The following is a 15975-nucleotide window of genomic DNA, read 5'->3' as shown; positions in this document are numbered from 1 at the left end:
ACAGACCGCAGGCTGAGATCCAGACCCCAGCCCCATTCACAGGCCGCAGGCTGAGATTCAGACCCCAGCCCCATTCACAGACCGCAGGCTGAGATCCAGACCCCAGCCCCATTCACAGACCGCAGGCTGAGATCCAGACCCCAGCCCCATTCACAGGCCGCAGGCTGAGATCCAGACCCCAGTCCCATTCACAGACCGCAGGCTGAGATCCAGACCCCAGCCCCATTCACAGGCCGCAGGCTGAGATCCAGACCCCAGTCCCATTCACAGACCGCAGGCTGAGATCCAGACCCCAGCCCCATTCACAGGCCGCAGGCTGAGATCCAGACCCCAGCCCCATTCACAGACCGCAGGCTGAGATCCAGACCCCAGCCCCATTCACAGGCCGCAGGCTGAGATTCAGACCCCAGCCCCATTCATAGACCGCAGGCTGAGATCCAGACCCCAGCCCCATTCACAGACCGCAGGCTGAGATCCAGACCCCAGCCCCATTCACAGACTGCAGGCTGGGAGTGTTGCCACCAAACCAAGGCTGACGTTGAGCAGCTTACTGTATCTGTAGGTTGTAGTATTATTTATTTGATAACTCTGAGCTGGGCCTCGCTGTAAAGAGGAAATGATGCTTGGTTTGCAGCCTAGATTAGACGATCATTTGAACCCCATCTGTTGCAGTGGCGTTTAAACATCATCCTGTGATATAATTCGAATACTTGCTGATTTCTTATCGAATGACGATGGCTGCAGCTCTGCACAGTTGCAGGAAATGTAAAGTCCCTGGTGCTGAGTCAGGTTTGATGCAGGATATGGTAACCGCTGACTTGGTGCGTGTGAGCAGAAGCGATGAACGTTATCGCAACTCGTGCAGCTTGCACCTTGTGGGTTCACACTGTGCAGTCAGCTTACAAATTTCCCACATCTCGTATGAGCAGGCGAGTGGAAAAACCCCATCTGTGGTCATTCAGTCTGAACTGTAATAGGATCAGGTGACAGGCCAAAAAAAAGCAAAGGTTTTACCATTTCTTGTTGGGACTGTGGCTTTGAGAGGTAGACTGTTGTACGGAGGGACATTGTCTAGGGCAGGGGTTATCCTGACCTTGCTCTTGTTCACTGAAATAGGAAAGATTAAACAGAATTATTTTTCTAAAATCTTCAACGTTCCTCTTCTAAATGATTTGTGTAGACCTGGAGCCAATGCACACGCATCACATGCATGCACACGTGTAAACACACAACATGCATGCCTGAATATTCGCTACTGCCGTATCATAATAAGAGGGTGGTATAATAATAACATTTATTTGTTTTGTCTTACAATACACCAGTGAAGTGCCTTTGGGATGTTTTACTACGTTAAAGGCGCTATATAAATACAAGTTGTTGATGACTGAGTGCCTGGTTAATGGCTTCAGAAGAGAGGCATCCCAGTCCAGTGTGTGTTCTCATCACTCTTGTTCTCTCTGCGTGCATCCCCCTCCCCCCCAGGCCGTATGAAGCGCTCCCGCCAGTGGTCGAGTGGATCAGGGTGTGCGTCGCACAGGCAGAACACAGGCACAGTCTGACCGTGGATATCAGTGACCTTCGCCAGGCCGCCAGGCTGCTGCTCCTGGGCATGGACTGTCAGCCCCGACAACTCAGGTCAGCACAACCCTCCGCAAACCGCTACTGTCTGCTTCTCTGCCTTGTGAGGCATCGCTCGCGATTGTTAATTTGGGATACGGAGCTAAGGCGGGTAAATGGGTTGAGCTGCAGATAAGTCATTATCTAATTGAATAGCACAGCAGGCTCGAGGGGCTGAATGGCCCACTCCTGTTTCTATGAATATTCCAAGAAGATCCTCATTACAGAGTCATTTTGAACATGAACATCTGGCATTTATATAGCGCCGTTCATGACCTCCGGACGTCTCAAAGCTCTTCACAGCCAATGAAGCACTTTTTGAAGTGTAGTCACTGTTCTAATGTAGGAAACACGGCAGCCAAATTTATGCAGAGCAAGATCCCAGTTACAGTAATGTGATGATTGACCAGTGAATCTACTTTTGGTAATGTTGATTGAAGGATAAATGTTTCCCAAGACACCGGGGAGAACACCCCTGCTCTTCTTCGAACAGTGCCTTGGAATCTTTTACATCCACCCGAGAGGGCAGACATCTCAGGTTAACATCTGATCCGAAAGACTGCGCCTCTGACAGTGCAGCACTCCCTCAGTACTGAACTGCAGTGTCTGACGGGATGATGTGCTCAAGTCTCTGGATCGGGACTTGAACCCACGACCTGATACCCGGACTTCAAGGTTTAAGTTACGAGGAGAGATTACACAAATTAGGGTTGTATTCCCTACAATTTAGAAGGTTACGGGATGATTTGATGGAAGTTTTCAGGATATTAAGGGGATCAGATAGAGTTGATAGAGAGAAAGTATTTCTGCTGGTTGGGGAGTCTAGGACTAGGGACATAGAATAAAAATTAGAGCCAGACCTTTCAGGAGTGAAATTAACACTTCAACTCACACAGGGTGGTAGACGTTTGGAACTCTCTCCCGCAAACGGCAATTGATGGTACATCAATTGTTCATTTTAAATCTGAGATTGATAGCTTTTTGTTAATAAAGCTATTAAAGGATATGGGCCAAAGGCGGGTAGATGGAGTTAGGTCGTAGATCAGTTGTGATCTCATTGAATGGTGGAACAGGCTCGAGGGGCTGAATGGCCTCCTCCTGTTCCTACGTTCCTAACCTTGTGACTAGAGGTGAGCATTCTCCCACCGAGCCACAGCTGGTGTAGGACGTACTACCGGTGGGACGTCAGAAGAGTAAGGCTACTGGATCTTGTGGAGTGTTAACCCAGTTGAAGGTTCGCAGCTGGAAATGAAAGGAGGATGTTCTGTTGAACACACATCTTTTCCATGTCAGGAGTTAATATATGGAAATGAGTCCTACTTCTTGACGTTTTCCTGGACAGGATTAACAGCACTGTGTGCACATCCCGCGGACTGGATGCCAAGCAGGCCGAGCTGAAGCTGAGGCGGGACCTGGGATTCCAGATGTTGAGCTGTGGTCGCACTGATTTGGTAACTGCAGCTGTTGCGTTGCTGGGACCAGATGGTATCAACACTCTCAACGAGCAGGTAAGGGAGCAGCGAAATAAGAACATAGATATGTTTTTAATATGGAACGAAGACAGAACAGCTAATGTTGAATTATGGTTAAACCACATTAGTAGATCAGAATTGGTTTAAACTGTGTGCTCACAATGATCACAATGCCATTCCTTCCTGAGTAATGTCCAAGTTCAAGAAGAACAAAGCAAAGGTTGCTGAGATAACATTGGAAAAAGCTGATAACTTTAGAAAATGGAACAGGATATTGATAAAGAAGATTGGGGGAGAAATTCGGCTGCTTAGCGCCTGGGGTGGGGGCGCACTAAGGGGTCAGCGACCAGATGCGGCGAATGCTGCAATGCCCGTGAAACTCAGTGCCGGTTTAGCGCCGGCGCTAACACTGACCGCCTGGGCCTCTAGCGCCTCGCAGATCGTGATGTCATAAAGTGCGCCGTGCCCCGTTACCGCCCCGGGTGTGAAATTGCCCCCTGATGTGTCGCCGGGCGTGAACAACGGCAGCAAGGGGAGGCGTTGTCAGCTCGGCTGGCCGCTGGGGGAGCACTAATTAAAGGCAATGGTTTTCAGGTAGGCCAAACTTTATTATTGGCCCCAGTCTGGTGCCCGCTGAAAGTGTTTGCTGTTTGATCCCCCAGTGTGAGAGTGTTGGGGCTGTAATGGCAGTCGTGCAGGTCGCCTGGCAACACAGAGCTTCCAACAGTGGGTTGTGCAGCATCACTGGTCCTGCCCTTTCAGCAAGGGACGCAGCCTCTGATACCGTTAGCAATGTGCTCCACATTGTTCCGTGTCTGCCGCTACCACCCCGCTCTCCATCTTTAGCGCCCCCAACACAAGTGGTCCGCACTTGATTTAACGCCCCACTTCCCTCCTGGAGCGCTAAAGCTGCATTTCCCGGCAGGGGAGAACCATTAACGTCTGGCACTACTATTTCTATATTTGAAAAGTATCGCCCCTGACTTTCTAACCCAAGGTCTCTATGGTTGTTTGATGGTCAATGACTTCAGTGAATTGTGAAATCAGAAATGTGACCATATGTGGGCAATGAAATATACTATCACAGGGAACAAAGCTCTTGTTCCATTTGTCACTTCGGGAGAACAGGAGACAACATCTGAACCCTTCCGAATGCCCCAACCGTGAGTGTGCAGGCAACTGTTCCATTACTGCTTGTATTACAATAGGTCTGAGACACTCCTTTCACTGTATGTTAATGTTGTGTCCAACTGAGTTTGTATAGACTTTGATTAATAAAGTAATATGTCAAACTAACTTCTATTGTGTTCATTAGAACCCAAATCTTAACACATTGTATGTAGGGGTTGTATTTTAATATTTAATTGGCTTAATTTAATGAAAAGTATTAACCAGACAGTTTGTGTTTCCGTGTCCTCAATCTTGTATTAGAGATAAAGGATAGGGAAATATAACAAAGAAATATGATCCCCTCACATAAAGAGCAACAGGGAAATGACAAGACCCTGTGTAAACCCAACAGGTGAGATTGAGTGGAGGCTCATTCACACACATGGAGAGAAATGGAGGAGAGCTTGGGCATCATACAGTACACCGGAGGTGTCTGTATATCTAACAATCACTATTCCAGGGCTATCTTCCCCTCAGTGTAGAGGTTGTTATCAGGATGAGTTGATGACTGTTAATTGTATTCCTTGCAAATGCCATGATCCACACATTTCCACGCAGTTTACTACAGGCAGAACATAGTCTGTGGTAAGATGTCTGTTGAGGCTGAAATACCTCCTGCATGTTATTGATGTATCAGCATGTTATTGATTCAGTTGGCACTGTGTTTACCTAAAGTACATCTCTCAGCTTTAGCACTTGTCGACTGATGCCCTCCAGTGTTCGAACACGTGATGTTCCTTCATCCACCTTTACTACTACTGCGGTGTGCAGTTGTACAGACAACCCAGGGCGTGACTTTACCTGCGCAATGTGAACTCGAGTTTGGTAAATTGCAAAATCAATATTCAGCAAAAAGGTGGGAAGGGAAGGGAGGTTGTATACACGTGTGACAGGAAGCCGACAAGGCTCGTCAGCCATGTGACAGGAAGTTAAAGGAGTCATTAATTCAATCCTCTTTTCTGATGTGTGGATTATAGAATCATAGAAATTTACAGCATGGAAGGAGGCCATTTCGGCCCATCGTGTCTGCGCCGGCCGACAAAGAGCCATCCCAGCCTAATCCCACTTTCCAGCTCTTGGTCTGTAGCCCTCTAGGTTACAGCACTTCTGTTATGTATGTAAACATTGTAACTGTGTGAGACTTGCCACCAGAGGGCACAACTGTTGGAGGCCCAAGGGTCACCTGCACACCTCGTGCAAGGGAATATAAAAGGTCTGCCATGCTGCTTAGGCACTCTGGAGTCATATTAAAGAGACTAAGGTCACATCAGTTTTAGCTCACAGTACTCAGTCTTGTGGAGTTCTTCCATACTTAACAATTGGCGACGAGTAACAGTAACAGATTACGAACTTTCACACAGTCATGGCTGCCATTGGTATTTTAGAGAGATTTGTAGAGGGTGATGATTGGGAAGCCTTCGTTGAGCGTCTTGACCAGTACTTCGTGGCCAACGAGCTAGATGGGGACAATAAAGTGATCAAGCGCAGGGCGAGTCTCCTCACCGTGTGTGGGTCCACAATATACGGCCTCATCAAGAATCTGCTAGCAGCAGAGAAACCAGCGGAGAAGACATATACAGAGTTGTGTACACTGGTTCAGAACCACCTCAAGCCGAAGGAGAGCGTCTTTAATGGCCAGGTATCGCTTCTACACGCACCACCGCTCCGAGGGCCAGGACGTGGCGAGTTATGTCGCTGACCTGAGACGCCTTGCGTGAACTTGCGAATTTGCTGGATTTTTGGGGGAAATGCTGCGGGACTTTTTTGTGCTTGACATCGGCCACGAGGTCATTCTTCGCAAGCTGCTGTCCGCCGAATCCTTAGACCTGAGCAAGGCCATCACGATAGCCCAGGCATTCATATCCACGAGCGATAATACCAGACAGATATCTTCCCAGCATCGAAGTTCACCGGCAAGTACTGTGCATAAAATAACGTCGCTAGCAGGCAGAACTGCATATGGCAGGGCCTACATGTCTGCAGCTGCAAGACCTAGGATGACTCAGAGTCCGCCGTCGGACGTGAATGCAAATCCAATAGCACCATGTTGGTGCTGCGGGAGTAATCATTGAGCCCATCAATGTCGATTCAAGCACTACGTGTGCAAAGGCTGCGAAACAATGAGGCACCTCCATCGAATATGCAAGAGTGCTGTGACTCACCACGTGGCAGAGTCGGCAGAGGATGATCGATCCAGCGCGGATCATGCAGAACAAACAAGAGCGGCAACTCAACCCGAGGAAGAAGTGTATGGGGTACACACCGTCACCGCCAAGAGCCCTCCTATCATGCTGCAAGTCAAATTGAACGGTATTCCGGTATCAATGGAGTTGGACACGGGGACGAGTCAGTCAATTATGAGCTAGAAGGCTTTTGAGAAACTGGGGGCAACAAGGCACAAAGGCCCAAACTGAGCCCGATTCAGACAAAGCTGCGCACCTACACCAAACAGCTCATACCAGTCATTGGCATTGCGGCAGTTAAGGTATCGTACGATGGAGCTGTGCATGATTTAACACTGTGGATTGTACCAGGCGATGGCCCAACCCTGTTCGGCAGAAGCTGGCTGGGAAAGATTCAATGCAACCGGGACGACATCAAAGCACTATCTTCAGTGGATGATGCCTCTTGCGTCCAAGTGCTGAGCAAGTTTCCGTCGCTATTTGAACCAGGCATCAGCAACTTCACAGGCGCCAAGGTGCAGATCCATCTAGTCCCCGATGCAAGGCCCGTTCATCACAAGGCTCGAGCGGTTCCATATATGATGAGGGAGAAAATCGAGATCGAACTGGACAGACTTCAACGAGAGGGTATCATATCGCCAGTCGAGTTCAACGAGTGAGCCAGTCCGATTGTTCCGGTGTTGAAAAGCGATGGCACGGTCAGAATCTGCGGAGCCTCCAAGGTAACGATCAACCGAGTCTTGTTACAAGACCTGTATCCGCTACCCAAGGTGGATGACCTGTTCGCAACGTTAGCGGGGGGAAGTCGTTCACCAAGTTGGACCTAACCTCTGCCTACATGACGCAGGAGCTGGCTGAATCTTCAAAAAGATTGACGTGCATCAACTCGCACAAAGGACTGTTCATATACCACAGGTCCCCTTTTGGGATTCGCTCGGCTGTTGCCATCTTCCAGAGGAACATGGAGAGTCTGCTGAAATCCGCGCACCTTAGTGTTTCAAGACGATGTCCTGATCACCGGTCGTGATGCCACCAAACCACTTGTACAACCTGGAGCAGGTTCTAAGTTGACTAGACAGAGTGGGACTCGGGCTGGAATGCTCCAAGTGGATTTTCTTGGCACCAGAGGTCGAATTTTTTGGGAGAAAGATTGCGGCAGACCGCATCAGACCACGGTCTCAAAGACAGAGGCCTTCAAGAAGCACCCAGACCACAGAATGTGCTGGAGCTGCGTTCGTTCCTGGGACTCCTCAACTATTTTGGTAACTCTCTACCCGGGTTAAGCACTTTGCTGGAACCGTTGCACATGTTGCTATGTAAGGGTGACGACTGGGTTTGGGGTAAATCTCAAGAGACAGCCTTTGAGAAGGCCAGAAACCTACTTTGTTCTCATAAGTTACTTGTACTGTATGACCTGTGTAAACGATTAGTTTAGTGCTAGCTTATGATGCATCTTCGTACAGAATCGGCTGTGTGTTACAGCAAACCAATGTATCGGGCAAACGTCAACCGGTTGCATACGTGTCTAGAAGTCTGTCTAAGGCTGAAAGAGCCTACAGTATGGTCGAGAAAGAGGCATTAGCATGTGTATGTGGGGTTAAGAAAATGCACCAATACCTATTTGGACTTCGGTTTGAGCTTGAAACCGACCACAAACCGCTCATTTCGCTGTTTTCAGAAAGCAAAGGTATAAACACCAATGCTTCATCCCACATCCAAAGATGGGCACTAACATTGTCCGCCTATGACTCTGTTATCCGCCACAGACCAGGCACGGAGAACTGTACTGATGCCCTCAGTCGGCTGCCATTGCCCACTACCGGGGTGGAAATGGCGCTGCCCGCAGACTTGCTTCTGGTCATGGATGCTTTTGAGAGTGAGGGGTCACCCGTCACTGCTCGCCAGATCAGGACCTGGACGAGCCAGGATCCTGTGCTATCACTTGTAAAAAGTTGCACCCTCAATGGGAGCTGGTCGGCCATTCCCGGGGAAATGCAAGATGAAATTAAGCTGTTTCACCGACGCAAAGATGAAATGTCCATCCAGTTGGATTGTCTCTTATGGGGTAATCGCGTGGTTTCGCCAAAAATAGGCAGGGAAACGTTTATACGCGACCTACACAATACCCACCCAGGCATAGTCATGATGAAGGCTATAGCCAGGTCGCATGTTTGGTGGCCCGGCATTGACTCGGACTTGGAGTCATGCGTGCATCAGTGCAACACGTGCTCACAATAGAGCAATGCACCAAGGGAGGCTCCATTGAGTCTGTGGTCATGGCCCTCCAAACCGTGGTCCAGGATCCACGTAGATTTTGCTGGCCCCTTTCTCGGAAAGATGTTTTTAGTGGGAGTGGCCGCTTACTCTAAATGGATTGAATGCGTAATCATCCATAAGACAAACATCTGTAAGACAAAGGTCCTCCATCAGCCTGTCTTCACCACACAGCACTGCCCCCGAGTCATCAAGATCCACAGCGTGGCCCTGGACACAGTGGACCACTTCCCATATCTCGGGAGCCTCCTATCAACAAGAGCAGGCATAGACGACGAGAGCCAACACCACCTCCAGTGCGCCGTGCCGCCTTCGGAAAAGAGTGTTTGAAGACCAGGCTCTCAAAACTGCCACCAAGCTCATGGTCTACAGGGTTGTAGTAATACCTGCCCTCCTGTATGGCTGAGACATGGACCATGTGCAGTAGGCACCTCAGGTTGCTGGAGGAATATCACCAACGATGTCTCTGCAAGATCCTACAAATCCCCTGGGAGGTCTGGAGCACCAACATTAGCGTCCTCGTCCAGGCCAACATCCCCAGCATTGAAGCACTAACCACACTCAATCAGCTCCGCTGAGCAACACGTAGTTCGCATGACAGACAAGAGACTCCCAAAGCAAGCGCTCTACTCGGAGCTCCTTCACAGCAAACGAGCCAAAGGTGGGCAGTGGAAACGATACAAGGACACCCTCAAAGCCTCCCTGATAAAATACGACATCCCCACTGACACCTGGGAGTCCCTGGCCAAAGACTGCCCTAAGTGAAGGAAGTGCATCCGAGAGGGCGCTGAGCACCTCGAGTCTCAACGCTGAGAACATGCAGAAATCAAGCGCAGACAGCGGAAAGAGCGTGCAGCAAACCAGTCTCACCCACCCCTTCCCTCAACGACTATCTGTCCCACCTAGAGTCTGTGGCTCTCGTATTGGACTGTTCAGTCACCAAAGAACTCACTTCAGGAGTGGAAGCAAGTCTTCCTCGATTCCGTGGGACTGCCTATGATGATGATGTCATCCAGCACATCCACTGCCACCATTGAAAGCCTCCGGACTATGTTCGCCATCCATGGCTTGCGCGACATCCTTATCAGTGACAATGGACCGTGTTTCACCAGCTCGGAATTCAACGAGTTTATGACCCGCAGTGACATCAAGCATGTCAGGTCTGCCCCGTTTAAGCCCGCATCCAATGGTCAAGCGGAACAGGCGGTCTAAACTATCAAGCAGAGCTTGAAACGCGTGATGGAAGGCTCCTTGCAGACCTTTGCTGATCTCGGGTTCTGCTCAGCTACCGGACGTGACCCCACTTGCTCACTGGGGTTCCCCCTGCAGAATTGTTAATGAAGAGAGCACTCAAAACCAGGCTCTCCCTAGTCCACCCGGATCTCAATGATCATGTGGAAACCCGGCGTCACCGGCAAAACATGTACCACGATCGTACGGCTGTATCGTGTGACATTGATGTTAATGACCCTGTGTTTGTCCTTAATTACGGTCATGGTCCTAAATGGTTCGCTGGCACTGTCTTGGCCAAGGAAGGGAACAGAGTGTTTATTGTCAAACTATTGAATTGACAAACGTGCAGAAAGCATTTGGATCAGACCAAACTGAGGTTCATCGACAACCAGGAACAACCTGAAGAGGACGTCACCATCATCAACCCACCAACACACACCCAACCAGCAATCGACCTCGCTGTCAATCAAGTCGATGAAGCCACCATTCCCAACAGTCCTGTCAGACCAGCCGCGCCGCAGTGCAGCAATGGTCCGACCAACTCACCCATGCAAGAGTTTGAACTCAGACGATCAACCAGAGAGTGTAGGGCCCCGGATCATCTCAACTTGTAAATAAGTTGTATCAAAGACTTTGTGGGGTCGGAGGGTGATGTTATGTATGTAAACATTGTAACTGTGTAAGACTTGCCACCAGAGGGCGCAACTGTTGGAGGCCCAAGGATCACCTGTACACCTCATGCAAGGGAGTATAAAAGGTTGCCTGCCATGCTGCTTAGGCACTCTGGAGTGGTATTAAAGAGACTAAGGTCACATCAGTTTTAGCTCACAGTACTCAGTCTTGTGGAGTTCTTCCATACTTAACAACTTCAGGTGCACATCCAGTACTTTTTAAATGTGGTGAGGGTTTCTGCCTCTACCACCCTTTCAGGCAGTGAGTTCCAGACTCCCACCACCCTTTGGGTAAAAAGGTTTCCCCTCAAATCCCTATACCTCCTACCAATTACTTTAAATCTATGCCCCCTGGTTGTTGACCCCTCTGCTAAGGAAAACAGGTCCTTCCTATCCACTCTATCCAGGCCCCTCATAATTTTATACACCTCAATAAGGACTCCCCTCAGCCTCCTCTGTTCCAAAGAAAACAAACCCAGCCTATCCAATCTTTCCTCATGGCTAAAATTCTCCAGTCCAGGCAACATCCTCGTAAATCCCCTCTGTACCCTTTCCAGTGCAATCACATATTTCCTGTAATGTGGTGACCAGAACTGCACACAGTACTCCAGCTGTGGCCTAACCGGTGTTTTATACAATTCAAGCATAACGTCCTTGCTCTTGTATTCAGTGCCTCGACTAATAAAGGTAAGTATTCCGTATGCCTTCTTAACCACCCTATCTACCTGGCCTGCTACGTTCAATGATCTGTGGACCTGTACTCCAAGGTCCCTTTGTTCCTCTACACTTCTCAGTGTCCTACCATTTAATGTGTATTCCCTTGCCTTGTTAGCCCTCCCCAAATGCATTACCTCACACTTCTCCGGATTGATTTCCATTGTGTGAGAATGACCGCTGACCTTTGCCCCTGACGCCATTGATTGCCACTGTTCTGCCCACCTGACCAGTTCATATCTTCCTGCAGTCTACAGCTTTCTTCTTCATTATCAACCACACAGCCGATTTTAGTAGCATCTGCAATCCCGTACATTCTAATTTAAATCACTGAAATACATTATATGATAATGAACTTAGTTATGAATAGGAGCAAGCATTGACCATTGGGCTACACTAACCATCCCACCACAGTGATATGAGGTGTGACACCCCTCCATAACAACACCGAGGGCAATGCCACTCAGTCTCCACACCTCACTGAATGTGAGATAATGATCACTAACCTTTGCCCCTGATGTGGGGTCCATGGTCTCTGCTCACAGGGACCGCTTTGCTGCTGAGTATTGACCTGTGGTAATCAGACGCTGCTTCTTCCCCCTAGGGGCTGACTCCGCTGATGTACGCAGCTAGCAATGGGGACGAGGCCATGGCCCAGGTCCTGCTGACCTCTGGAGCAGACGTTGACATTCAGGTAAGACATTGATTATTAACACACGGCCTGCACCTGAAAGGTCTTGCAAATATATCGCCGCATTGCACGAGAGTAACCCACGGGGTGTACCTGCAACACACGGACCCTGAGACAGTGCTCCAACAACTCGGACTCGACTGTGTTCACCTGACCCCATGATGTTTAATGAAATGTGCCAGACCTGGTTTAAGATGGCATCTCTCTTTGCAAACATGGTGTGAACGACACAGCTCTGGGATGGACTAGATGTTGATGCTAAGTTTGAGAAGCCGCTGAGCTCTTGTGTTTGGTTTGCAGGTGCCCAGTAATTCGCAGCAGTGCCCGTCCGTTCACACAGAGACTCGTCACTGGACCGCCCTCAGCTTCGCTGTCGCTTTCGGCCATCTGTCAGTCGCACAGGTACGGGAGTGGGTCAGCATCGTACCTTTCATTGAGTGAGTGTTGTGTTCTCCCCTCCCCCTGTGGATTTGTGAGGGGAGGTAGCAGATGTCGGGACGTTGCTCTGAGAGGCTTTGATCCAAGTGCACCTCCGGAGCAGGGCTTTCAGACACCGGACAAGGGTGTTAGGCCGAGCAAGCCTGTCTCTCTGCGGATCTACCCCATATCCCGCTGTTCTCTCCATGGTGCCAGCCGTGGCTCAGTGGGCAGCACACTCCCTTCTGAGTCAGAAGGTCGTTCAAGCCCACACCAGGGACTTGAGCACATAATCTAGTGCAGCGCTGAGGGAGTGCTGCACTGTCGGGTCAGACACTTAATCGAGACCCTGTCTGCTCTCTCAGGTGGATGTAAAAGATCCCACGGCACTATTTTGAAGAAAAGCAAGGGAGTTCTCCCCAGATATTATATGCTTCAACCAACATCATTAAAATCAACTATCTGATCATTATCACATTGTGGGACCTTGCTGATTGGCTGCCACATTTATAGAATCACAGAAGGTGGCCATTCGGCCCATCGAGTCTGCACCAGCAATTTCCTACATTACAACAGTGACAACACTTTTTAAAAACAAAACACTTAATTGGCTGTAACGCACTTTGGGGCATCCTGTGGTCATGAAGGGCAGTGTTGAGGAGATGCTGACTGTGCCTGTCAGTGTGTGGGGTAGGAGAAGGCCAACCAACAACCCCAAGAGGCTGTGGGCTGGGTGGAGCTGTGGCTGCTCCTGGGGTGGGGACAGTGGGGTACAGGAGATTGTGAAGCGCTGTTGCGTTCTGATGTATACCTCAGATACACGTAACATCCAGCTGTTCCTGGAGTCTCCGCAGAGCCAGAGGCCTTTGTTAACCAGTGCTGTACCCCGGTCTTTGCCGGAGTGGAACTGAGCGAGTGCAGATGGGCTGCAGGCCGCTGCACTTAAACCACATAAACCTTTGTGTATTTTATCCCCTTAGTCTGACATTTTTATTCACAACATGTTTGTGTTCCTCAATATGACATATTTAAGTTGAGGAACATAGGGACAGGAGGAGGCCATTCAGCCCCTCGAGCCCGTTCCACCATTCAATGAGATCACAGCTGATCTGTACCTCGCCTCCATTTACCTCCCTTGGCTCCATACATTTCAATACCCATACCCAACTAAAATCCATCAATCGCAGTACCAGATTTCACTTTATCCCCAGCATCCACAGCCTGCCACACATCCACACAGCGGGGTGTCAGATTTCCACTAGCTTTTGTGTGAAAATGTGCTTCCTGCTTTCACTCCTAAATCGTCGAGGGTGGAAATAAGAACATTAGAAATAGGAGCAGGAATCGGCCACCTGACCCCTCGAGCCTGCTTCGCCATTCAATACGATCATGGCTGATCCGATCATGGACTCAGCTCCACTTCCCTGCCCGCTCCCCATAACCCCTTATCGCTCAAAAATCTGTCTATCTCTGCTTTGAATATATTCAATGACCCAGCCTCCACAGCTCTCTGGGGCAGAGAATTCATCAGATTTACAACCCTCTGAGAGAAGAAATAGAGAGATACATGGGATAGGGTGGGGAGAGGGGGCGAGGTGGGGATAGGGAGCCTAAAGACTGTCGGGGTGTGTTTCTGTCCACAGATTCCGTGTAATTTTATGTATGTCATTAAATGCAAGGTCATGTTTTTGTCCTGTGTGTGACCTCTCTGTACAGATGCTGTTGGATGGCGGGGCCAATGTCGAAGGTGGCGCTAGTGAAGGAAGCTGGTCAGAATCTCCCCTGCAACTCGCAGCAGCGGCAGGTACACTACTGCTGGGAGAAGGGCGGGGGATGGGCTGGGTTAGAGGGAGCGGGGGATGGGCTGGGTTAGAGGGAGCGGGGGCTGGACTGGGGTTAAAGGGAGCGGGGGCTGGACTGGGGTTAAAGGGAGCGGGGGCTGGACTGGGTTAGAGGGAGCGGGGGCTGGGCTGGGTTCGAGGGAGCGGGGGATGGGCTGGGTTATAGGGAGATGGGGACGGGGCTGAAGGGCAATACCTTTTCAAACTGCTTCCGTGGTTATCAGATTAGAACCATATATATTCGTTTTGTGCTGCAGTCTGTATAAACAGTGAAGCCTGTGGCCTACGAATACATCAGAAGTCGGGCACATGGATTTGGTTTCCCTCAAAATTGTTAATTCATTTATAAATGCATGTGATGTAAATTGGAATTAAACATATCGTTGACATTTATTCTGTCAAAAAGGTCACATCACAAATATATCACACCCATATGTATAAGATGCCCTTCCCTATGTATAATACCTGTTCCCTATAACCATGAATAGTATGGCCATTTGCTCAGCTTGCCCCTTCTCCAGATCCCCTCGTTGTTCCGTGCCCCTCTCACTCTCACCGCATTTCTCTCTCCCGCAGGTCACCTTGATCTGGTCAGTGTGCTGATGGATAAAGGAGCCGATCTCCTGGCTGGGAGCATTGGTAAAAATGCAGTCACTGAATCTCTGCAAGGAATTACTAGTCCCTTCAGTCAGGCTGCTGCCCATGGACACAGGTGAGAGATCGGGACAACATAGTGTCTTATACTGAGGGTAACAGAGAGAGAGTTATAACTGAGGGCCCTATACTGAGGGTGGGACAGGGAGAGTGTTATAACTGAGGGCCCTATACTGACGGTGGGACAGGGAGAGTGTTATAACTGAGGGCCCTATACTGAGGGTGGGACAGGGAGAGTGTTATAACTGAGGGCCCTATACTGAGGGTGGGGACAGAGAGAGAGTTATAACTGAGGGCCCTATACTGAGGGTGGGGACAGAGAGAGAGTTATAACTGAGGGCCCTATACTGAGGGTGGGACAGGGAGAGAGTTATAACAGGGCCCTATACTGAGGGTGGGACAGGGAGAGAGTTATAACAGGGCCCTATACTGAGGGTGGAGGTTATTGGTGAAGAGCTCACCTTGCGGACTGAGCGTTTACAGTGATGGATGCACCATTCCCTTTCACTGACTGCAGTGTGTTGTTTTCAGTTCTATTGTTCACTGTCTTTGTTAACGCACTCTCTCTGATCATTGCTCAGGAATGTGCTGCAGAAGCTTCTGTCGCAGCCAGACACCGTGAACAGTGACATTGTGTCCCTGGAGGACATGCTCGCTGAGGGGGCAGAGGTCAGCAACCCCCAGGTTCCGAAACCCGGGCTCAACCGCAGCAGCAGAGCGCGAAGGAAAGCGCTGCAGGACGCTCTCTATCAGAGCGCCGAACACAACTACCTCGACATCACCATGGAACTGCGCAACCTGGGTGAGTGCAGCACCCCGCCATTGTTCCCGCACGGCCCTGCGGCCCCCCAGATCACCCCCCGTGGCCCCCTGGAGGGCCCCCACGCCCTATGCACGGCACCCCGCCATTGTTCCCGCCCAGTCCCGCGGCAACCCCGGAGCGACGCACCCCGCCATTGTTCCTGCACAGCCCTGCGGCCCCCCAGATCACCACCCATGGCCCCCTGGAGGACCCCCACCCCCGGTGCACGGCCAGGG

General features: G+C 50.1%; 1 protein-coding gene across 1 annotated transcript in view; it reads left to right on the top strand.

Annotated features, from left to right (window-relative positions):
• Positions 1-15975, top strand: part of LOC139227747 (ankyrin repeat and BTB/POZ domain-containing protein 2-like) — a 47695-nt gene that overhangs the window by 16597 nt on the left and 15123 nt on the right. Inside the window, exons 4-10 of the mRNA XM_070858742.1 lie at positions 1483-1635; positions 2960-3125; positions 11939-12028; positions 12326-12427; positions 14159-14246; positions 14860-14995; positions 15519-15739. Coding sequence (XP_070714843.1) covers positions 1483-1635; positions 2960-3125; positions 11939-12028; positions 12326-12427; positions 14159-14246; positions 14860-14995; positions 15519-15739 — 956 coding nt within the window. The remainder of the gene's footprint in view (positions 1-1482; positions 1636-2959; positions 3126-11938; positions 12029-12325; positions 12428-14158; positions 14247-14859; positions 14996-15518; positions 15740-15975) is intronic.

Source organism: Pristiophorus japonicus, chromosome 17 (assembly GCF_044704955.1).
Source record: "Pristiophorus japonicus isolate sPriJap1 chromosome 17, sPriJap1.hap1, whole genome shotgun sequence".
Classification (NCBI taxonomy): Eukaryota; Metazoa; Chordata; class Chondrichthyes; family Pristiophoridae; genus Pristiophorus; species Pristiophorus japonicus.
The sequence above is the reverse complement of the archived record's forward strand: the minus strand, read 5'-3'. Positions and strand labels throughout refer to the sequence as shown.